Source organism: Giraffa tippelskirchi, chromosome 3 (assembly GCF_054371585.1).
Source record: "Giraffa tippelskirchi isolate mGirTip1 chromosome 3, T2T-mGirTip1v1.2.pri, whole genome shotgun sequence".
Classification (NCBI taxonomy): domain Eukaryota; kingdom Metazoa; phylum Chordata; class Mammalia; order Artiodactyla; family Giraffidae; genus Giraffa; species Giraffa tippelskirchi.
The window spans coordinates 184,895,777-184,920,673 of NC_137277.1; the positions used below are offsets into that span (position 1 = coordinate 184,895,777).

General features: G+C 40.4%; 1 protein-coding gene across 1 annotated transcript in view; it reads right to left on the bottom strand.

Moving 5' to 3' along the window:
- Positions 1-10,299: 10,299 nt before the first annotated feature.
- Positions 10,300-24,897, bottom strand: part of RCAN3 (RCAN family member 3) — a 30,816-nt gene continuing 16,218 nt past the window's right edge. The window contains exons 3-5 of the mRNA XM_081586746.1: positions 13,451-13,624; positions 12,238-12,409; positions 10,300-11,005 (exon numbers count right to left, since the gene is read on the bottom strand). Coding sequence (XP_081442872.1) covers positions 10,821-11,005; positions 12,238-12,409; positions 13,451-13,624 — 531 coding nt within the window. The 3' untranslated portion in view covers positions 10,300-10,820. The remainder of the gene's footprint in view (positions 11,006-12,237; positions 12,410-13,450; positions 13,625-24,897) is intronic.

The following is a 24,897-nucleotide window of genomic DNA, read 5'->3' on the forward strand; positions in this document are numbered from 1 at the left end:
AGAAAAGGCAGAGGAACCAGAGATTAAATTGCCAACATCCGTTGGATCATCAAAAAAGCAAGAGTTCCAGAAAAACATCTACTTCTGCTTTACTGACTACACCAAAGCCTTTGACTGTGTGGATCTCAACAGACTGTGGAAAATTCTTCAAGAGTTGGGAATACCAGACCATCTGACATGCCTCTTGAGAAATCTGTATGCAGGTCAAGAAGCAACAATTAGAACTGGACGTGGAACAACAGACTGGTTCCAAATCGAGAAAGGAGTACGTCAAGCCTGTATATTGTCACCCTGCTTATTTAACTTATATGCGGAGTACATCATGCGAAATGGCAGCCTGGATGAAGCACAAGCTAGAATCAAGATTGCTGGGAGAAATATCAATAACCTCAGATATGCAGATGACACCACCCTTATGGCAGAAAGTGAAGAAGAACTAAAGAGCCTCTTAATGAAAGTGAAAGAGGAGAGTGAAAAAATTGGCTTAAAACTCAACATTCAGAAAGCTAAGATCATGGCATCCAGCCTCATCACTTCATGACAAATAAATAGGGAAACAGTGAGAGAATTTATTTTGGAGGACTCCCAAATCACTGCAGATGGTGACTGCAGCCATGAAATTAAAAGACATTTACTCCTTAGAAGAAAAGTTATGACCATCCTAGACAGCATATTAAAAAGCAGACACATTACTTTTCCAACAAAGGTCTGTCTAGTTAAGGCTATGGTTTTTCCAGTAGTCATGTATGGATGTGAGAGTTGGACTATAAAGAAAGCTGAGCGCCAAAGAATTGATGCTTTTGAACTGTGGTGTTGGAAAAGACTGTTGAGAGTCCCTTGGACTGCAAGGAGACCCAACCAGTCCATCCTAAAGGAAACCAGTCCTGAATATTCACTGGAAGGACTGATGTTGAAGCTGAAACTCCAATACTTTGGCCACCTGATATGATGAATTGACTCATTTGAAAAGACCCTGATGCTGGGAAAGATTGAAGGTGGGAGGAAAAGGGGTCAACAGAGGCTGAGGTTGTTGGATTGCTTCATTGACTCAATCGACATGAGTTTGAGTAGGCTCTGGGAGTTGGTAATGGACAGGGAGGCCTGGCGTGCTTCGGTCCATGGGGTCTCAAAGAGTCGGACACGACTGAGCGACTGAACTGAACTCCAACAACCATTTTGCCTGTTTGCATTTCTGTTTCTTGGGAATGATCTTGATCACTGCCTCCTGTACAATGTCACAAACCTCTGTCCATAGTTCTTCAGGCACTCTGTCTATCAGATCTAATCCCTTGAATCTATTTCTCATTTCCACTGTATAATCATAAGGGATTTGATTTAGGTCATACCTGAATGGTCTAGTGGTTTTTCCCTACTTTGTTCTATATAAGTCTGAGTTTGGCAATAAGGAGTTCATGATCTGAGCCACAGTCAGCTCCTGGTCTTGTTTTTGCTGTCTGTATAGTGCTTCCCCATCTTTAGCTGCAAAGAATATAATCAGTCTGATTTCGGTGTTGAACATCTGGTGATGTCCATGTGCAGAGTCTTCTGTTGTGTTGTTGGAAGAAGACGTTTGCTATGACCAGTGAATTTTCTTGGAAAACTCTGTTAGCCTTTGACCCGCTTCATTTTGTACTCCAAGGCCAAATTTGCTTGTTACTCCAGGTATCTTTTGACTTCCTACTTTTGCATTCCAGTCCCCTATAATGAAAAGGACATCTTTTTTGGGTATTAGTTCTAGAAGGTCTTGTAGGTCTTTATATAACAGTTCCACTTCAGCGTCTTCAGCATTACTGGTCAGGGCATAGACTTGGATTACTATGATATTGAAGTTTGCCTTGGAAATGAACAGAGATCATTCTGTCGTTTTTGAGATTGCATCCAAGTACTGCATTTCAGACTCTTTTGTTGACTATGAGGGCTACTCCATTTCTTCTAAGGGATTCTTGCCCACAATAGTAGATATAATGGTCATCTGAGTTAAATTCGCCTATTACAGCCTAGTTTAGTTCACTGATCACTAAAATGTTGACGCTCACTCTTGCCATCTCCTGTTTGACCACTTCCAATTTGCCTTGACTCATGTACCTAACATTCCAGGTTCCTACGGCATATTGTTCTTTATAGCATCAGACTTGACTTCCATCACCAGTCACATCCACAACCAGGTGTTGTTTTTGCTTTAGCTCTGTGTCTTCATTCTTTCTGGAGTTATTTCTCCACTCTTCTCTAGTAGCATATTGGGCACCTGCTGACCTCGGGAGTTCAAATCTTTCAGTTTCCTATCTTTTTGCCTTTTCACACTGTTCATGGGATTCTCAAGGCAAAAATACTAAAGTGGTTTGCCATTCCCTTCTCCAGTGGACCACCTTTTGTCAGAACTTTCCACCATGACCAGTCCATCTTGGGTGGCCCTACATGGCATGGCTCATAGTTTCATTGAGATAGACAAGGTTGTGGTCCACGTGATCGGTTTGTTTAGTTTTCTGTGATTGTGGTTTTAAAAGCATAAAAGCATATAGGTAGATAATTAAAAGCATATACTTAGATAATTACATATACATTTAAAAACATATGCTTAATTATGCATGTTCTGCATAATTAAGAGTTTGCAAGTTTATTTCCACTGCTGTTTTGTTGCAATTATGAATGGTATCTTATTGCTTACAGTTTGGCTATTGATAGAGGAAGAAAATGCTACTGATTTTTCAAAGAAATTATTCTATTCAGCAACATCACCGCACCTTCTTAGAGATTCTGACAGTTTCACTTGGTTTTTACATTTATCAAACCATGAAGTTTCCTTCTGATGTCCCAATCTAATAATACTCTTACTTAGAGAAATTATTAAACAAATTTTAATTTGTAAACCTATCCTTTTACTGATTAAAGTCAGGATTTTAGTAGAAAGTTTATTTCAGTGTCTTCTTGCACCAGTGCAATGAAACATTCCTAAGCAAAAGGGCTCCATAGTTGATCAGAGTTTTGGAGACTCAGGATGTACAAATTTGTAAGTTCCTAGAAGCACGGCAATACAGAAGCTGTTTAACTTTTCCAAACATTTCAGATAACAAGCTTTTCCCAAATAACAAATTTTGATACACCCTATTTAAATACCTAACCTACAAATTACTTATATTTATACCTTCTGTGTTTCAGAAGACCAGCAGAAGTTTGGCAAGATTTTAGATCTTTCCTGTAAGCTTTAGATTTAAATCTTTTTTTTTTAATTCTAAATTAGAATTATATTTTGATGTGTTCAGTGAAGGCAGAGTGGGTTACTTCTCACTCCTCATATCTGTTCTAACATGTTTCTTGGTGATAATACAATTCCAACACAAACATTGTTAACTTTTAAATCAGTCTATTTTTTTCCCATTTTTTTCTTTTAGTTAAGTCAGTCTACTATTATGAGGTAAATTCCCTAAAGCTTAATTCTTATATTCTCTATTTTGCATTACAATAGTGTTGTATTTTTAGGTTATTTGCAGTGTTTTTCCAACTTGTTGTTTCAGGAAGGAATTTTTAGCTCCAGTGAAATCTCCAGTGACTGCCAGGCCCCGGTCACCTGGAGGCCCAGCTCCACCTGGAGGCCACCCCCCAGAACACAGCTTGAAAAGCATCTGGGACAATGGCAATGTCCCCAGCAACTCTTAGTTGTATTAAAATAGAAAAACACTAATAATTTTAAGAACCTTTGTCTCCTAGTACGTTTTCTCCTGAAAAAGTACAGATTTCAGTTTAACAGAGTAGACGACTGTGGTAGAGAGAATCTGGGGCCAGAAGCAAGAAACTTAGACCCCCCCAGGGGGGCTACCATCCAGATGTGTGAACTTGGTGATGTCTCTTGAGCCCTTTGCCTGCAAAGGTGTGAGTAGGAGGCGTGGGGCTGGGGGCGTGGATGCCACTGAAATACGTGTGTTCTAAACGGTTCTGTGAGCTCTCACAGGCGCTGGAGGGGAGTTTGGGTCTCCACTCTCCCCACCCTGCTTCCTTTCAAAAGAAACAGCTTTGTTTACTTTTTTTTTTTTTTTTGCAATCAGTTTTACACTGGGATTTATGTAAGATTTCATTTGAACAAAGAGTAGATGGCTTAAAAACTGGTATGGGGGCTTCCCTGGCGGTCCAGTGGTTAAGAATCCACCTTCCAATGCAGGGGACACAGGTTTGATCCTTGGTCAGGGGACTAAGATCCCACATCCTGCAGGGCAGCCAAGCTCTGGCGCCACCTCTACTGAGCCCACGTGCTCTTCAGTGCAAGCACCACAATTGGAGAGAAGCCTGGCAACTAAGACCCGATGCAGCCAAATAAATAAACAGATAAATAATATTTTTTAAAGTGGAATGTATATATAAAAAAATCACTGTACTAAATAATCTCTAGTCATTTCTTCTAGCTTCAATATTTTGGAGTTTTCTTTTTTAAACTAAGAAAATACGTTTTTACCAAAAATAAATAATTTTTTTAAAAAGGTTTACGTATTTATTTTTTAGCTATGGTGGGTCTTCACTGCTGTGCTTTCTTTAGTTGGGGTGAGCAGGGGCCAGTCTTCGCTGCAGTTTGTGGGCTTCTCCTTGCAGTGGCTTCTCTTGTTGTGGAGCACGGGCTCCAGGGTGTTCGGGCTTTGGTAGTTTCAACACATAGGCTCAGCAGATGCAGTGCATGGGCTTAGTTGCTCCATGGCATGTAGGATCCTTCTGAACCAGCGATGGAATTAGTATCCCCTGCATTGCAAGGCAGATTCTTAACCAGTGGACTACCAGGGACTCCCAAAGGTAAATCATTTCTAGCTGAGGAGCAAACCAGGGTAAAAGCTTTTCTTGGTGAAGAACATAAACCAGAGTGGTTATTTCCAGAGTCAGTGGCGAGTCACCACCACCTTTAACTCTGGCACAAACACAGCACTAATGTGCAGTGGGATCAGGTTAAAGAATCAAACATAATATTTCACTTTTCTGCCTTTTCTGTATTATTACCTAAATGTAAGTGATACTTATTGAAAATATTACAAATAAAACTCAATTCAGAGGATAAAAAAAAAACTAACTTTATTAGCTTTAAAAACAAAACTGTTACCATTAATCACAAAGATTTCCCCCAAAATTACATTCTGCTTTTGTCACCCTGACAAGACAAGGAATGTTTAAATGTCCTCAAAATACAGAAGAGTCAAAGTTGACAAATAACAAAGTACTACAGACTATGAATTGCCACTTTAAGCATACTAAAATGTGGAATACACACATATGAATTATTGACCAGTTTTTGGAAGTACAGTAATATTCACTACAGATGATAGTAGCAGAAAGGTAACGTGCCCCAAAATGTAATACAAGATAACAGACATTTGCAGATAAAATAGTAAATCTGATTCCTGGGTTCAGTTGACACAGAAGTGAAATGGTGGAGAAACATTTCTTGAACTTGGAGGCTACACCCAATATAGGAGGAATGAAATCACAGGGCCCCCACTCGGGTGGGGAAGCGGTGGGAGGAGTACGGCATAATAGCAGGACTAGCCACCTTCATCTCGCCTCAGTCCCCGGTCTGAGTTAGGAAGACTGGGGACTGAATAGAAAACACAGATTCGGTGCACAGATATAAGTCTCCCCTCATGACAAGAATGGACAGTCAAAGCCACGCAGGAGCTCCAAGAGCCTGCAGAAGACGGATTGTTTCACAAGGAAATGTAGGTTACAGGGCAGACCACACGACTGATTTAAATGGACAGGGATACTTTGACTCAGTCCAAGATTAGCCCTTTTTAACCCTAGCTGGAAAGTTCTAATTTGAACGTAAACATTTTTATAATTTTTTGATCAGTGAATCTAGGAATTGGAAATTTCAGTTGCTTACTTGCTTGTATATGCGTTAATAACGACACTCTACAAATTATTACAATTTCCCCCTGATTCGTGGTTAAAAAACAATGGCATTCCAATGGAGGTGCTCTGACTGACCCCACTCCAATGGAAGCTTAAAAAACATGTATTTATCAAATTGTTGGACAAGGTTCATAAATCTTATTCTTTAAATTTGTTGAACCTTTTAAAAGACACAGTTCTACAACATGGACTTACTTCTTCAGCTGGAAGGCAACTACTTCTCCAAGTCTTTAGTTTCTTTATATTAGCATACTTATTGTAAGAAATTCATTTCCTTTCCTACAGGAAGATAAAAATGCAAGTGAGCCAAGAAGGGAAAGACTGACTGATCTCACCTGTAGGACAGGTATGAAGTACACAACTCTGGAGAAAAGAGAGACATCTACCAGACAGTGAGCCTGACACACCAAAGAATTCTGTCGTTTCCAATGCTTAATTATGTTTTAGATTTTCCCTTTTGAAAATAAAGCCATGGACTGTAAGAAAGTCTGTATAAAAACATGAAGCACAGGTCAGCCTTCAATCATGAACAGAATTCCATCTCACAAACGCTGAGCGAGCATGCCCTTACACTGCAAGCTCTTTCCATCTCACAAACGCTGAGCGAGCATATGCCCTTACACTGCAAGCTCTTTCCATCTCACAAACACTGAGCGAGCATATGCCCTTACACTGCAAGCTCTTTCCATCTCACAAACGCTGAGCGAGCATTCCCTTACACTGCAAGCTCTTTCCATCTCACAAACGCTGAGCGAGCATATGCCCTTACACTGCAAGCTCTTTCCATCTCACAAACGCTGAGCGAGCATGCCCTTACACTGCAAGCTCTTTCCATCTCACAAACGCTGAGCGAGCATGCCCTTACACTGCAAGCTCTTTCCATCTCACAAACGCTGAGCGAGCATGCCCTTACACTGCAAGCTCTTTCCAGATCACACTAGATTTCATTCTGCTTCATTACAGTCATGTCTCAAGTATGCCTATTTATAGTTTAATCTGATTATTATGAAAATCTAGGAAAGCCTACGTAAAATGTCACCACAATTCCTGGCTACCAAAATAACATTAAGCAGATTCCAAATCCAATGGTACAGTGACAACAAAAACACAAAACATGGAACATCAAATCCATTCATTGAAATTACTAAGTCACTGACTTCATCAGATAAGATTTTTCTTATTCATTGTACCTCACTGGGGAAAAGGAATTTTTTTCCCCTTTTGTTTCTTATGACTGGTTATCGCTGCCTCTGAGTGTCTTTAAGAAGTCAATGCAAGAAAAAGTAGACAAAAGCCACAGCTTGGAAGCTGGGACTCTAATTCTAGAATCTGGGCTGCCTTCTGTGGGCTTTGTAGCAAGTCACGTCTCCTGCTTTCCAATCTAAGCAACATGAGGATTCGACTATATGATTTCCAAAGTTGCCTTCTCTGTAACTGAGATTCTGAGAAATCAAATATTTTCACTTTATATCACAACATTTTAAAAAGATGGGATTAATGTGAATGGGAAAAACAATTATATCCAGAAGAATGAAAGTGCTAGACTGAGGCCATCTCCTGGCTTCTCTTTGAGTTGAATATCCCATAAACCAAAGTGTTTACGTAAACTTTTATGTTATAAACAACAAAGTCCAATTGTATAGCACAGGGAACTATAGTCAATATCCCGTGATAAACCGTAACGGAAAAGAATACATATCTGTATATATAACTGAATCCCTTTCCTGTACAGCAGAAACTAACACAACACTATAAAATCAACTATATTTCAATTCTAAAAAATACCCTTTATGTTGAACTTTAAAGTTCCCAGTAGCTTTTATTTAGCTCTTAATTACTTATAGGTTTTAGTGTACAACATTTTGGAGAAGCAGAATGTGAAAAGACTAGTTTGCTTTCACCTGATTTTCAGCTCTCCAAGGCAAGGGAACTGTTTTTACAATTTCTGCCTCTTAGCACCTAAATTAATAGATGCTCAGAGGCGTACACTTCTAAATATAACAGATTCACTTCTGGTTTCATCAGGTGGGTAAATTGAAAGAACCGAGACCACAAGAGCCCACACATTGCAATTTCTGTCAGCTATTCTTATTGTCTTATGATTTTATCTTCTACAAATGTTTTTCCTAACAAAAAGCATCATCTTCTTTCTTCACAATTGCCTCACTGAGATTATGGTGTCTAAAGAAACCATGGCTATTATACTTACAGTTAAATCTACTTACAGTTAAATCTAAGTGATGACTCAGTTTCCAAGAAGAAATGTAGATAAACTTATTAAAAGGTACTTAAAAGATGAATGAGATTCGTCTCTCACAAGATGGATACATGAATTGGATACAGAATAGTCAAAAAAGATCAGAGATCAAAATACCTGGGGAGATGCTGGTTGATTTCACAATATTAAAATGTTAATGCATAGGAATTGCCTGGAGGTACAGTGGTTAGGACTTGATGCTTTCATTGCCAAGGGCTTGGGTTCAATCCCTGGTCAAGGAAATAAGATTCTCTCAAGCTGTGGGGTACAGTCAAAAATTTAAAAAAGTTAACGGGTTTAGTAGTTTTTCTTTTAGAGCTCATGTTGTGGAAACATTATACTAAGAAAGAACAATAATATTAACATTTTCCATCCAGAAAAGTTGCAGTGGAAACTTGGAGTCTTAACCACTGGACCACCAGGGAAGTCCTCAGAAAAGTTTTATATATATTAAATTAAAAATATATTATTTAATATATACTTGATTTTGGTTTAAGTTTTTCTTCAATTTATTCAACATTGAAAAAAATAAAGAACAGAGGTAATTCAGGTAATTTGCATTGTTGGGGGGCTTCCCTGGCGGCTCAGGCAGTAAAGAATCTGCCTGCGATGCAAGAGATCTGGGTTCGATCCCTGGGTTAGGAAGAGCCCATGGAGAAGGAAATGGCAATCCACTCCAGTATTCTTGCCTGAAGAATTCCATGGTCAGAGGAGCCTGGTGGGCTATAGTCTATGGGGTCACAAAGAGTCAGACACAACTGAGCAACTAACAGTTAAATTTTCATTATTGGACTATAAAAGACAGTTTTAAGTTAGGGACAGAATATTCTTTAATTGGAAGGTAGAGCATGAAAGCCAAGCCAATAATAAAACATCATGACTTTTGATCACTTAGAAAATTACAGTGAATAAATATTACCTAAAAGAAAATTCAAAAATTTCCAAACGTTGAAAATACATACATTTCCTGACTTACAGGGTTTGTTCTGCAATGATAAGTTAGTGCACCCAGATAAGATTAAAAACTGGCTGAATTTAGAACTGCAAAGTAAATTTATTAAGTGACTGCCAGTTAAACTGCCAAATAATAAATTTAATAAGTTTAATAAGCTGCTTACAGAATCACAAATTTCAACTGAATTTTACATTGAGGCTTACCAGTGGTGGATATATACAAACAGAAGAGTTGATCATCTCAGCATATCTGAAGGGAAGGAAAATATAGAAAACTTTTTTTTGCAATAAAGTTTAAGTCCTTAGAAATAAATTCTACCATAATAAGAACATCTAGACCACAGAAACACGTTACCAAAAATGTATCAATAGCATGATCTGAATTTCTGCATTTTTCTTTCGTTGTCGTGGCAGCCACACTGGTTTATTAGTTCAAACTCACAAGTCCTTGCACAGACACAGCAAGGAGTCCCAGACACTTGCCTTACAAAGAAAACCTTGGAAGGAGCAGAGAACCAGTACAGCCACCTGACCTGAAGCAAAGCATTCTTAGTTACGACATTTTTCTACAAAAAAGGACTTCGAAATTCAAACAGACCACAAAAGAGTTAAGAAGATGTCTGTTCAATGATACAACCTCAAACACAGGTAGGAAACAATTCTGTTTTAAGGGAAAATGCCAACTGGAAGCCACGGTAAACAAATTTCACCCAAAAGAAACTCTGACCAATGAATCATCCGTATCTGTTACATCTTTCCCTAACTCACAGAAAAACAATGTGTGTGACTTCTATGTCAAAGCAAACAGAAAAATGTTTAAATGGACAATTTAAAAACAGTCTTCAGAAAATCTTATCAGTACTTTTTCTGATTTAAAGTCTATGAATGAAGACACACAAATATGAATAATGACCACTCAACTGGTGGTTGAAGACAGTCCGAGCTACAGGCCGGGATGTGTCATAAATGGGAGAGCGTGGTAGCCGCCTGAGATCACAGTCATCAAGGTCACAGTCATCAAGGTCACAGGTGATGCGTCTCGCTTCCAAAGCAGCAGCTCTCTGCCTGGGCGGCGTATCAGGAACTGGGGTCTATTACGTATCACTTTGTGATGAGAACAGCGTGCTTGTAGACTTGGGCGCCTTGATTCTGACAGCCGAAGGGAACTGGGCGTTTCCTCCCCAAAGCTAAAGAAAAAAAAACCACTTGAGGAAAAAAAATGATTTTCTATGAATTATTCTCTATGTCATGTCTCTTTGTGGGCAAAATATTCCATGTATATTGAATAGCGATTAATCTTTGACCAACAGATTTGTTGGAATTGCCAACAAACCCAATTAAATTATTAAAATTGTAATACTTTTTAAATTATAAGACTATTTTTAAGTTCTCAAAAATGGAACTGCCCTGGGTGACTATAGTTTTCACTTTGGGGTACCCCATGCCATCTAGAATCAGGGAAATCAATGTTTCTGGGGGAAGCCATTCTCCTAATTTGCTGTTTAAAAGTGGTCAAGAGGTGCCACGTGGTGGGGGCTAATCCTTTAAAGTAATACGCTGTTCAGAACATCAGCTGAAACTGCTACTCCGTGTTCTACTGTCTCCAGTGTGGGTGCTCCGTCCCCCTGGCCTGCCCTTGGCTGAGCAGTGGTCATGGTCCTGGGTGGGCATGTCCCCGCCATCCCAGGCCAGGTGGGCAGCGGCTCCGCGCCACGCCACCAGAGCCTCAAAGCGCACAGTCGAAGGCCCGGGGCTCGCTCAGCGCGGCGGCCGGAGGCTCTGGGCGCCTCGTCTGGGTGACCTTCTGTTTGGGGTTCTTCGTTTCCGCCTCCTCGTCAGCTCCACCCTCACAGACGTGAACCACCACGCTTGGTGTGGACTCGGTCCCTGCGTGAAGCTCGTATTTCTCTCCTGCGGGGTGAACAGCAAGGGAAGGGCTGTGAACCGTGAAACTTCCTGTTCTACTCATATTTTCATTGCTGATTACTGGCTTTTCAATCTGTAAATCCTATGTCATAGTACTTTATCTTGCTTAGACATTAGAGAATTGATGCTTTTTAAGGTTCTTAAAAAGTTTTGGCGTTTCGAGAAATTAGTAGTGAGGAGTACTGAGGTCTTCGGAGTTAAAATGCAAGTGCAAATTACTGTTCTACGAACAACGCAAGTGTTCCTGCTTAACTTCATAATGGTTTCTGGGTTCTCCTTGGGAGACACCTGTAAGGTTTCAGGCAGCATCGGCAATCTCTTATAGGACCTCAGGGATCCAAGATATAGCTCTCATGTCTAAAAACAACTTCCCTTCAAATGCCTTTTGTATCCCCTAACGTTAATGAAGACACAACACTATTTTAGGTGGACGACTAGTATGAACCAACAATGGCACTGATTTATTATATTATTTTGGAGGGATGAGAGAGAGAAATTAAACAGAAGGAAAAGAAGAGTGGAAAATAAATACAAGAGAAGAATCTGAAGGGATGATATGGTATCAGCACCAATTCCTTGATATACTATCCAGTGTAGAAGTTGTCTGTCTGCTATTTTGATGGCAACTAATATTCTCTAATGGTCTGTCATGGACTAGAATTTGGAGCAGTAAAAACTTCAGTTAGATTTACTATTACGTATATATCACTTAGTTCTTGTGTGTGTGTGTGCGCGCGTGCGTGCGTGCAGCCTTGCTCAGTCGTGTCTAGCTCTGTGACTCTGTGGACTGTAGCCCACCAGGCCCCTCTGTCCATGGGATTTCCCAGGCAAGAATACTGTAGTGGGTTGCCATTTCCTTCTCCAGAGGATCTTCCTGATTTGGGGATCGAATCTGCATCTCCTGTGTCTCCTGTATTGACAGGCAGATTCTTTACCACTGTGCCACCTGGGAAAGCCCTTAGTCCTTATAACCATGTTGAAGGGTAGCTCCTATGATCCCTATTTTAGATGAGAAAATAGAGGCTCAGAAAATTGAAGCTAAATAACTTGCTCAAGATCACAGTTAGCAAAGGCTAGAATCTGAACCCAGGTTTGTGTGACTTTATCTTCCACACTGATCAGGTTGACCCTAGTTGGCTAGAACACAAATAGCTGAACGTGGGCTTTAAAACAAAAGTTTCTTGGAGAAAAAAATAGGAGAGAGAGAAGTTTGTTACCTGGTCCCAATCTGGAAACAGCACAGAGTAAATCATAATTTATAACAGGCATTGCATCTTCCCCCTGCTTCCACCCCACCGGAGGTGACGCAGGAGGGGAGATGAGGAACTGCTTGGCGGGCTGGGGCGGCTGTAAATACGACTTGTCCCGTGTTTCACTGGACATCTGTACCTGCAGGGAGGGAGATACTCACAATTTACGACCAGGCTACGTTTTTCACTTTCATCTTCCCATTAACTATAACATCTCTTTGGAGAAAATGTAAAACTTCTCTTTGACAGGCTACATATCTTCCAGTGGCTGGGTCAGAGTCTGTCTGGTTCACCAATGAACACTTAGTGCGTGGCACAGAGCATTAGGTGCCCAATAAATATTCGTCAAATAGAAAAATCGATGAGTAGATGAATGGACAATGAATCGTACTAAGCACTGAATTCCAGTTTTAGAAGAAATTAGGTTATACCGTTACCATCGACTCCACCAAGATGTGTTCAAACATAGGTTTCATTTGTAGTTTCAGACAGCAGACCCCATCTTAATTTTTGTTTTTATTTTGAAAGCTAGACCAAGGGAAAAAATGCTTTGTTAAAAATAACACAGTGCACTTAACAGCTGATCTAATGCTTTTATTTCACTAATTCTTCCAAGAAGTAATTGGTTTGTCAGAGTCCTATCAGTGGAGGATTAGAATAATCAGGATAGCCAATTCTCATTAACTTGCAGGATCCTCTGCAATTCCAAAGTCTAGGACAGCCTTTCTGTATGTGCTCACCCCTTGGCCTGGGAGCCATTTTCAGTAGGGTGCCTCTTAGGAATCACAGCCCACGGAAATGAGCCCAGAGACTGCTTTTCTCACATCTTCCAAGGATGTCCCATCACAAGTGCCATTCTAGATGACAGGAGAAAAGTGACCTTAAGGTGTTAGGGCTTAACCCTCTCCACCCCAGTTGAGAAAAGCTGCCAGAAAAAAATGAAGTCCTCTAACTATTAGGCTAAGCAAAACAAAGTTAGGAGGGCAAATGTGCTTAATACATGTATACATTTATATATCTGTAAAACAAAGGAAAAATATGTTTACATGATTTGCTGATCGGGATTGTTCATTTCAAAGACCTCTGATACAGTAATAGAGAAGACGGAGAATTGACAGAATCGTTGGATGGAGGAAAACAACTGCAGCCCACACTGCCCTCTGCACTGTGAAGTAAGTACCTGTGCGAAATACAGCTTCAGCTTCCTCCCGTTGAAGTCTGTCTCATGGAGTTCTATTCGAGCCCGTGCTGCTGCCTCAGGCTTGCTGAAATTTATTCGGACTCTTCTAAAGCTTTTGAACAACTGAAACGTAACTTGATCATCATAGATGGTGAAAAGCGCTTCAAATCTCTCCTACAAAGTTAGGGGCAGCACAGCAGAGAGAATAAGGGCAGGGGGAAAAAAGGAAAACCTTTACCAAGAGGAAATTTAAATCATTAAACATAAGTAGTGGAGTAGAATTCACTATAATTTGTTTCTTTCCCCAAAGAAGCATTCTTTTCTTGTAGGTACACAAGAACAGGTGTCCTATTAGTCATACGCTAAATTCTGTAGTTTGCACTTATTTTAAAAACAACTTTATTAAATATTACATGATGTAGAGTTCATATTATAAAATCAAATGTGTAGTATTATAAAATGAATGTAAGGTATAAAATGATAGAAACATGCCCAACTATACAACAAGAACATGACTATCATTTTTAAGTCCTCAGCATGCCAGAGTTTTAACCTCCATCCTATTCCTTTTCAGCTTCAAAGTAATTATTTTCTGGAATTTCATGCTTATCTTTGTTTTTCTTTATAGTTTTACAACATTTATAAGTTCCCCTAAAGATTGAATCATGTTGCATATATTCTTCTATAACTTGCCTTTTGTTCCTAAGATTCTTCTTGTTGCTGTGTGTGACTGTGAGACACCCTCTTCAGGACTGTATAGTATACCACTGTATAGCTGTACCACAAGTCCTCTAATGCTGCTAGAATCTGGACCGCCTCCAGTTTTTGCCACTACAATGCTGTTATGAACAGTCTTGATACCCATATGCATGGGTGTCTCTGGTGTACACACTACAAGTGGAATTACTGGCCCTTTGTTGTTCAGTCACTAAGTCATGTACCACTCTCTGAGATCTCATGGACTGCAACATGCCAGGCTTCCCTGTCCTTCACTATCTCCCAGAGTTTGCTCAAACTCATCTACATCGAGTCAGTGATGCCATCCAACCATCTCATCCTCTGTAGCCCCCTTCTCCTTCCACCCTCAATCTTTCCTAGTATCAGGGTCTTTTCCAGTGAGTCAGCTCTTCATATCAGGTGGCCAAAGTACTGGAGCTTCAGCTTCAGCATCAGTCCTTCCAGTGAATATTCAGGATTGATTTCCTTTAGGATTGACTGGTTTGATCTCCTTGCTGTCCAAGCGATTCTCAGGAGTCTTCTCCAGCACCGCAGTTTGGAAGCATCAATTCTTTCGTGCTCAGCCTTCTTTACTTCTTTATGGTCCAATTCTCACATTTGTACCTGACTCCTGGAAAAACCATAGCGTTGACTATATGGACCTTTGTTGGCAAAGTCACGTCTTTGCTCTTTAATACACTGTCTAGGTTTGTTGTATCTTTCCTTCCAAGGAGCAAGGGTCTTTTAAGCAAGCATCCTGGGCCTCAACATTGACATATCTTTTACTTTAGTAGATGATGCCAAATAGTTTTCCAAAGTGTTTGTACCAATTTACTGTCTAAGACTGAAAATGTGTTCTGGTTGCTTCATATCTATGCCAACATTTGATACAGACCTTTAAATTTTTACCAGTGCAAAGTAAGGAATATGAAATAGGCTCTAATTTTGGTTATAATTCACATTTCCTTGAAAAATAAAGCTGTTGAATCTCTTTTCACGTTTATGGGTCTTCTGGGGTTCCTCTTAAAATGAAATAGTTTCCCAGGTGGCGCTAGTGGTAAAGAACCTGCCTGCCAATGCAGGAGACAAAAGGGAAGCAGTTCGATTCCTGGTTTGGGAAGATCCCCTGAGGAGGACACAGCAACCCACTCCAGTATTCTTGCCTGCAGAATCAATATGCCTGCTCATATCTTTTGTCCATTTTTCTAGTGGGTTGTCTCTTTTTACTGAGGAATGGGAATTCTATAGGTGTACCAATTCTTTGTTGATTATAGGTGCCATAAATACTTTTTCCCAATTTTTTTTTGAGAAATACAAGTTTTAAATGTGAACTTTACTAAATGTATCCATTTTCTTCCTTTTGTGTTGTGTCTTGAGAAATCCTTGTACACTCTGAGATCACAATGATGTTCTCCCAGATTGTCTTCTCAAAATTTTATGATTTTACCTTTCATATTTAACTCTGTACTCTCCATAAAATGAAAGTGTATGAGACACCCACCCCACCCTACCAGTAACCACCATCTTTTTTTCTATCACTCTAGATCAGATTGTATTTTTTTAGTATTTCATATAAATTTACTTTGTGGGGGGGGTGACCTGGGTTTTTTCCCTGAGCGTAACCATTTTGAGAGTCCTATTATTGGGTTCTCTTTCACGGTCCTTTCTATTGTCAAGCAGAATTCCACTATAAGGGTATTTATGCATGTACCTGCTGACAGGCAATTGGGTTGGTACTAGTTTTGAACTATTTCAAATAAAGCTGCTATGTACATTCATGTACAGGTTTTGGGTAGATATATGATTTTATTTCTTTTGGGTAAATACCTGAATCATATGATAGGTATATGATCAACTTTTCAAAAACTACTAAACGGTTTTTCAGAGTTGTTGTATATTCACACCAACAGTGTAATGAGAGTTCTAGCAGCTCTGCATTCTCACCAGCACTTGGTATGGTCAGTCTTTTTAATTTCAACCATTCTACTGGGAGTACAGAATTATCTCACTGTAGTTTTAATTCATATTTCCCTAATGATTCCTGACACTGAGCATCTTTTCATAAATGTATTTGCCATCTCTATAACTTCGTAGGTCAAATCTATTCAAATCTTCCCCGATTTTTAACCTAAGCTACCTTATTAAGTGGTAGGAATTCTATTATATATTTTAGATATAAATCCTTTGTCAAATCTATGTGTTTTAAATATTGTGCTTGCTTTCCTTTTTCATTATGAACAGTATTTTTTAAAAAGCAAATTTTTTAATGAAAATTTTTAAAAGTTGACTTTAAAAAACTACTTTGCGCTTTTTGTGTCAAATTTAGAAATCTCTGCCATACCCAAGGCCACTAGGACTTTCTCCTATGTTTTCTTGTAGATGTTTTATAGCTTAGTTTTTACATTTAGGTCTATGATCCACTTCAAGTTAATTTTTTTATGTGAGACAAGAGTCAGAGTTCACTTTTTTCCTTCCCCATACGGCTATCCCTTTGTTACAGCACCCATGGTTGAAATGATTATCCTTCTCTCAGTACACTGAAAACTATACAACACAGTTGAAGGAAATTAAAGACCCAAATAAGTGGAGAGACACACCACTTTCTCTTCAGGAAATCACCTTTTTGACATTATTGATTCTATGTATATTTATTCTCTATTTCATTAATTTCTGCTCTTTGTTCTTTTGAGATTTTTCTTTTTTTATTGCCTTAAGATGTATGTTTAGTCTATAATTTTTTAACTTTCTCCTTTTTAATGTAAACATTTAAGGGATATATATTTCTAAATATTATTTTTAGCTATTCCCACAAGTTTAAATATATATTATTTTCATTATCATTTGATTCTAAATATTTTAGTTTAATTTCCATTCTGATTTCTTGTCTCATGAATTGTTTAGATATTTCTTAAATTCCAAATGGTGGGAGATCTTGTTTGTTATCTTTTTAACGTCTCATTTATTTTCACTATGATCAGAGGTTTTTATCCATAGAGATATCAATCCTTCAATATTTTTGAGACTTGCTTTTGTTACAATATTTCATCCATTTTCATAAATCTGCTATGTGTGCTTGAAATGTCTTTCTGCAGCTGTTGGGTGCGGTACCATATGTTCAGTATATTAAGCTTGTGTTCTTTAGAAGTTCTACACACAGATTTCTTTTAGAGGAGGTGTCTATTTGAACTACTGATTACCAAGAAGTTTGTTAAGATCTCCTATTGTTAGGTGGATTTATTTTTCCTTATAATTTGCTCACTTTTGCTTCACAGATTTTTACAGATATGTTAACGAATCTGTCTGCCAATGTAGGAGACTAAGATTTGATCCCTGAGTCAGGGAGATCCCTTGAAGAAGGAAATGGCAACCTGCTTCAGTATTCTTGCCTGGAAAATCCCATGGACAGAGGAGCCTGGCGGGCTATGGTCCACAGGGTCACACAAGAGTCAGATACGATTTAGCGACTAAACAACAAGAAAAACAAAAAACAAGTTTAGAATTGTTTTCTCTTCCTTGTGGACTAAATCTTTTATCATTAGTAGCCTCTCCATCTCTCTAGGGATGTCTTTTGTCTTAGAGTCTGTCTGTCTGATATTAACACAGCTGGTGTAGCTTTCTGTTGGTCATACACTTGACTCTTGAACAACAAAGGGGTTAGGGTCACCAACCCTGCCCAGCTGAAAGTCTGCATATAACTTTGCAGGGGCCCTTCGTATCCATGGTGCCACACCCATGAATTCAACCAACCATGCAGACTGTAGAACACTATAGTTTATTGGGAAAAAATCTGCATATAAGAGGGCCTGTGCAGTTCAACTCTGTGTTGTTCAAGAGTCAACTGTATATTGCACAGAACTCAATCCCAACCCTTTGTTTCTGAACTTTATGTATTCTTTTGTTTTAAATATACCTCCTAAAAATGTGTGTAGATAAATAGCTACTTGGATAATCACATCCTTCTTCCTACTTCCTTTCAAAACAATTGTTAAAATCATTCCAGAAATACACCATAACTGAATGTGCAGATGACAGGAATGAGTTATATGTATCTCTCTCTTCTAAATCCCAATATATGTGAACTGATGAAGAATTATTAAAAAATGAAGCACACAGGAGTTGATGAGACTTACTCTGAGTTTTGCTGTTTCTTTCCCTCTCTTTCACACACATTTCCTCCTTAATGTGGCATAAATACAGCTTATGAACTGTGTGACTTTAAGCTCCGAGGTGAGAGAAAATACGAAAAATTAATGTAGAGGCAAAACTTTTGCTGTTTCCTATTTGAGGGAAAAGGTAAAAACCCTTAGCTGGTAGCTCCACCCTTCACTGTGTCCACGGACATCAGCACGAGGATTCCTGAGCTGTCCCTGACATCCCGGCATCAGCACAAAAAAAGGGCTTTAGAAGAATGGAGACAGGAGGTGAGGGCTTCACCTATGAACGGACTGAAAGGACTCGGGACAAACAGAATCCATTCAGAAACCAAATTCTTTTTTTCCTCCTTAAATTCTTTTAGAAATAATTCACTTGAGCTGCTGCACTGGGCCCTCATTGCGGTGCGTGGGCTCTTCATTGCTGGGTCCGAGCTTTCTCTGGTTGCAGAGGGTGGGTTACACTCCAGCTGCAGTGCACAGGCTTCTCATTGCAGTGGCTTCTCTGGTTGTGGAGCAGGGGCTCTAGGGCACCCAGGCGCAGTAGTTGTGGCATATGGGCTCCAGAGCGCACACGGTCGGGACTTGGGTTGAGCGGCTTGAATACCCCGCAGCATGTGGGATCTTATTTTTTGGCAGGCACATTTTTAACCATTGGACCACCAGGGAAGTCATAGAAATAATTCCCTTTTATAGGTTTCTGAATTCCCTCATGATATAAAAGTAACACCATCCTGTTAAATGGGTGACAGTTACACATTTATTCCCTAGAAGATCGCGGGGATCCCATAAAATCCAGAGCATCACTGACCACTCTACTTCTTCAGAGGTCACTTAGTATTCGTCTCTGGCAGTACAACAGTTACAAGGAAGACACAAATAATTTGGCCTAAAAACCAAGGCTTTTCCTGTTATGTAAGTTTTCCATAAAATAGAGATCAGAGCTGCCTTCGTATATAGAAATCACCCGTGCAATAAGTGAGCAGTAAAAATGACTACCTTGCACCCAAGATATGTTAAGGATAACACACAACCAATACACTTTCTTGGGAACTCAAGGGTACTCTGCAGCTGGGCCCTGGGTGCACTAAAATCACTGAAGGGGAAAATGGGAAGGTCAGATAGGAAAACAGGCTTCAGGGAGTGACAGAGAAGGACGGCTGCTAGATGTTCATTTCTCGACCTTTCCAGAATTATGGCCGCTCTACTCTTTGGTCCCCTGCCCAAGGCAGAGAAGGTGGTGTTTACCATTTCACTGAGGAACAAACTATGAAAACGACTGTGCTGCATCCGTCTGCCTTGAACCAAAAAATCCTGAGACATTCATCATTTCTGTACATTAAGTTGGAAAGTGAAAGTCGCTCAGTTGTGTCCGACTCTTTGTGACTATACAGTCCACAGAATTCTCCAGAATACTGGAATGGGTAGCCTTTCCCTTCTCCAGGGGATCTTCCCAACTCAGGGATCAAACCCAGGTCTCCCACTCTGCAGGCGGATTGTTTACCAGCTGAGCCACAGGGGAAGCCCAAGAATACTGGAGTGGGTAGCCTATCCCTTTCTCCAGGGGATCTTCCTGACCCAGGAATTGAACTGGGGTCTCCCGCATTGCAGGCGAATTCTTTACCATCTGAGCTATCAGGGAAGCAGAGAAGTGACGTTTCAATCTATTCAGCAGCGAAATTATCTTTGGAGTCTTAAGGCAAGGGAATTTGACATTCTCTTTCTGTAAATCTGAGATAGAAAATTCTACCCATCCAGAGCCCAGTGGCTACAGGTTCACCGATGCCAGAGGCAAGGTTATTGGTTTTGCCTTTTTCCCCATGGCTAAGGTGGAAAGGATTCTGTGAGGATGCTTTACAGAAGATGTGTCCACAATGCAGAAGTCATTTTCCAGCAGCTTAGGGGGTAACTGCTCACCCTCAACACTGAGAAAACGCAGTCTGCCCCTTCAGGAGGGGAATGAGACCCACAACCACAGCTGCCACATGGTCACATTAACAGTGACACTCAGACACACACACACGTGCGCACCCACACAGTCACTCACACAGTCACTCACACAATCTGCAAGTTACAAAGGTACTGACTGCACTCAATTAATGATACTCAAGCCCTGCAGCCCCTCAATAAACAAAAAACACTTCATTTGGTTTTTCTGGGGAGTATCTATTAGAGACGCACAGTCTTCAAAACCATAACTATGAGAACTTCTAATGAGGTCCCAGCTGTTGACAGCCCCCCAGCAGCAGCCATGGTTTTTGTCTTTTTTCTTTCTTTTGGGCTAAAGTTTGTTTGGTTGTGCACTAAAAAGAGCAGAGCAGACAGAGCAGATTTCAAGGCCTCCTGGAGGAAAGAATAGGTGGAACAAAAGTAGGCAGACAGGACAAATGGAGAAGCAGAGAATTCTGTCTCCTGCTAACAGCCCTCTGGGTGCCCCACCAAGCTACTCTGTTGTTCATGGGCACTTTGAAGAAGCAGTCTGATTACGGGACAGTTATCCAATCTAAGAATCAAAATGGCCTGCAAAAACACTGCAGGTCTGGAAACGCATCCAGGTACTTGGGCTCAAACAGTTTTTTCCTAAAAACATTTATTTGCTTACTTATGCTATACTGGGTTCTTAGCTGTGACATACGGGGTCTAGTTCCCTGACCGGGGGTCAAACCCAGACCCCCTGCATTAGAGCACAATATCGTAGCCACTGGACCACCAGGGAAGTTCCCAAACGGTTTTGATCTAAAACATCAGAGGTGAGGGAAACCACAAACGTGAGTTCTTCCCCTAAAAACCATGAGAATTTCCCCAGGAACAAGGAAAACAGTTTCAGTTGCTCTGTTCCCAGTACTCAGGCTGCAGCTGTCAAGGTCAGTATTGTCCACCAGCGCAACTGCACAAGGAAATCTGCAAAGCCCCTCTCTAGGAGGTCCACAGAATGTGGTCCACTGGAGAAGGGAACGGCAAATCACGTCAGTATTCTTGCCTTGAGAACCCCATGAACAGTATGAAAAGGCAAAAAGATAGTACACTGACAGATGAACTTCCCAGGTCGGTAGGTGCCCAATATGCTACTGGAGATCAGTGGAGAAATAACTCCAGAAAGAATGAAGAGATAGAACCAAAGCAAAAACAACACCCAGTTGTGGATGTGACTAGTAATAGAAGCAAGGTCCAATGCTGTAAAGAGCAATATTGCGTAGGAACCTGGAATGTCAGGTCCATGAATCAAGGCAAATTGGTCAAACAGGAGATGGCAAGAGTGAACATCGACATTTTAGGAATCAGTGAGCTAAGATGGACTCGAATGGGTGAATTTAACTCAGATGACCATTATATCTACTACTGTGGGCAGGAATCCCTTAGAAGAAATGGAGTACATCATAGTCAACAAAAGATTCTGAAAAGCAGTACTTGGATGCAATCTCAAAAACAATAGAATAATCTCTGTTCGTTTCCAAGGCAAATCATTCAATATCACGGTAATCCAAGTCTATGCCCCAACTAGTAACGTTGAAGAAGCTGAAGTTGGATGGTTCTATGAAGACCTACAAGACCTTCTAGAACTAACACCCAAAAAGATGTCCTTTTCATTATAAGGGATTGGAATGCAAAGGTAGGAAGTCAAGAAATACCTGGAGTAACAGGTAAATTTGGCCTTGGATACAGAATGAAGCAGGGCAAAGGCTAGCAGAGTTCTGCCAAGAGAACGCACTGGTCATAGCAAACACCCTCTTCCAACAACACAAGAGAAGACTCTACACATGGACATCACCATATGGTCAACACCGAAATCAGATTGATTATATTCTTTGCAGCCAAAGATGAGCAAAAACAAGACCGGGAACTGACTGTGGCTCAGATCATGAACTCCTTATTGCCAAATTTAGACCTAAATTGAAGAAAGTGGGAAAAACCACTAGACCATTCAGGTATGACCTAAATCAAATCCCTTATGATTATACAGTGGAAGTGAGAAATAGATTTAAGGGACTAGATCTGATAGACAGAATACCTGATGAACTATGGACAGAGGTTCGTGACATTGTACAGGAGACAGAAATCAAGATGATCCCCAAGAAAAAGAAATGCAAAAAAGCAAAATGGCTGTCTGAGGAGGCTTTACAAATAGCTGTGAAAAGAAGACAAGCAAAAAGCAAAGGAGAAAAAAAAAGATATATCCATTTGAATGCAGAGTTCCAGAGAATAGCAAGGAGAGATAAGAAAGCCTTCCTCAGCAATCAGTGCAAAGAAATAGAGGAAAACAACAGAATGGGAAAGACTAGAGATCTCTTCAAGAAAATTAGAGATACCAAGGGAACATTTCATGCAAAGATGGGCTCAATAAAGGACAGAAATGGTAGGGACCTAACAGAAGCAGAAGATATTAAGAAGAGGTGGCAAGAATACACAGAAGAACTGTCCAAAAAAGATCTTCACAATCTAGATAATCACGATGGTGTGATCACTCACCTAGAGCCAGACATCCTGGAATGCAAAGTCAAGTGGGCTTTAGGAAGCATCACTACGAACAAAGCTAGTGGAGGTGATGGAATTCCAGTTGAGCTATTTCAAATCCTAAAAGATGATGCTGTGAAAGTGCTGCACTCAATATGTTGGCAAATTTGGAAAACTCAGCAGTGGCCACAGGACTGGAAAAGGTAAGTTTTCATTCCAATCCCAAAGAAAGGCAATGCCAAAGAATGCTCAAACTACCGCACAATTGCACTCATCTCACAGGCTAGTAAATAATGCTCAAAATTCTCCAAGCCAGGCTTCAGCAATACATGAACCATGAACTTTTAGATGTTGAAGCTGGTTTTAGAAAAGGCAGAGGAACCACAGATCAAATTGCCAACATCCGCTGGATCATCGAAAAAGCAAGAGAGTTCCAGAAAAACATCTATTTCTGCTTTATTGACTATGCCAAAGTCACGACTGAGCGACTGAACTGAACTGAACTGAGGGTGTCCACCTGGATCTTCACTTCCTCCTTCTTGTTCTCCCTGCCCACGAAGCAGGAGAGATCAGGGAAGTTCAGGTTCAGCCTGCAGTTTCCAAGAGTGTGAGAATCCTGGAAGGCAGGGAGGACTAGGAATTGTTTCAGGCTGAAAGAGATGAAATAAGGAGACTTGACAACCAAATATATTGAGTGATAAGGGACTGGACTTTTGTTCTTACTGTTATAAAGGACATTACTGGAACTATGGGCAAATCTAAATGGGGTCTGAGGATTAGAACGATGTAACGTGTCAAAGTCAATTTCCTGAATTTTCTTTTTGTTTTGTTTTCTTAGAATGCCCTTGTTTGTATCAAATACATATTAAAATATTGGGGGCAATGGCCACTGTTGCTGGCAACTTACTCTTAAAATGCTTTAGAGAAAAAGTCCTTTGTACACCCAAACTAGTAAAAGCAGTTTTATTATTCAGTGACCTCAGTGTCACTTCTCCAGACAGGCTTTCCCTGACCATTCTAGTCCAACATCGTCACCCATCAAGCCACTCTCTATCCCTCCTCTGTTTTTATTTTTTTTTAAGTAATTTTATTTATTTGTTTATTTTTGGCAGTGCTGGGTCTTCACTGCTTGGTAGGCCTTTCTCTGGTTGCAGCCAGTGGGGACTACTCTACAGCTGTGCTGCACGGACTTCTCATTTTGATGGCTTCTCCCCTTGGGGACCACAGGCTCTAGAGTGCCCGTGGCCTCGGTGGTTGCAGCTCCTGCGTTCGACAGCACAACTGCCTTAGTAGTTGTGATGCCCGGGCTTAGTTGCGCCGCGGCTTGTGGAAGCTTCCCGGGTCAGGGACTGAACTCACATCCCCTGCTTTCAGGTGGATTCTTTACCACTGAGCTCCCAGGGAAGCCCCGCGCCACTGTTTTTTCTTGGTCATGTGTGTGCTCAGTCGTGCCTGACACTTTGCAACCCTGTGGACTGTAGCCCGCCAGGCTCCTCTGTCCATGAGATTTCCCAGGCAAGAAGACTGGAGTGGGTTGCCATTTCCTCTTCCAGGGAATCTTTCCAACTCAGGGAATCAAATCCACGTCTCCTGCACTAAACGGATTCTTTAACACTGAGCCACCTAGGAAGCCTATTTTCTTCATAGTTCTTGTTATTATCTGACCTTCTGATTCACTTGTTTGCATGTTAAATATTTTCCTCTCCTAATGTTCCATTGGAGCTGGAGCTTCATTGTGTGCACCACTGTCTCCCTAGAACCTTTAACCATGACTGGTACAACGCTCAGTGAACACTTGCTGAATACACAAATCAAGGTCAGGTGTAGAGTCCGTAAACCAATGGTCTCTAAGAACGTGACAGCTAACCTGACTATTCAGTGATCTCTTAATATGCCTGATAGGATAACTAAACTCCTAACTAAATGATCGAAGATACTTTTCAACTCTTGTTTTTGAGACAAAGTATTCACAAGGGAAGCTACAAATATAACAGAAGATAAATGAAGACAGCTTCTTCATTTCAAAATCTTACATTTGAAAATTCCTAAATGTTCTATCTAAGATGGGGCGTCAGAGGACCCAGCACTAGTCCAGGAACTTCGCTTCTGGTCCACAAAAATGTTTGG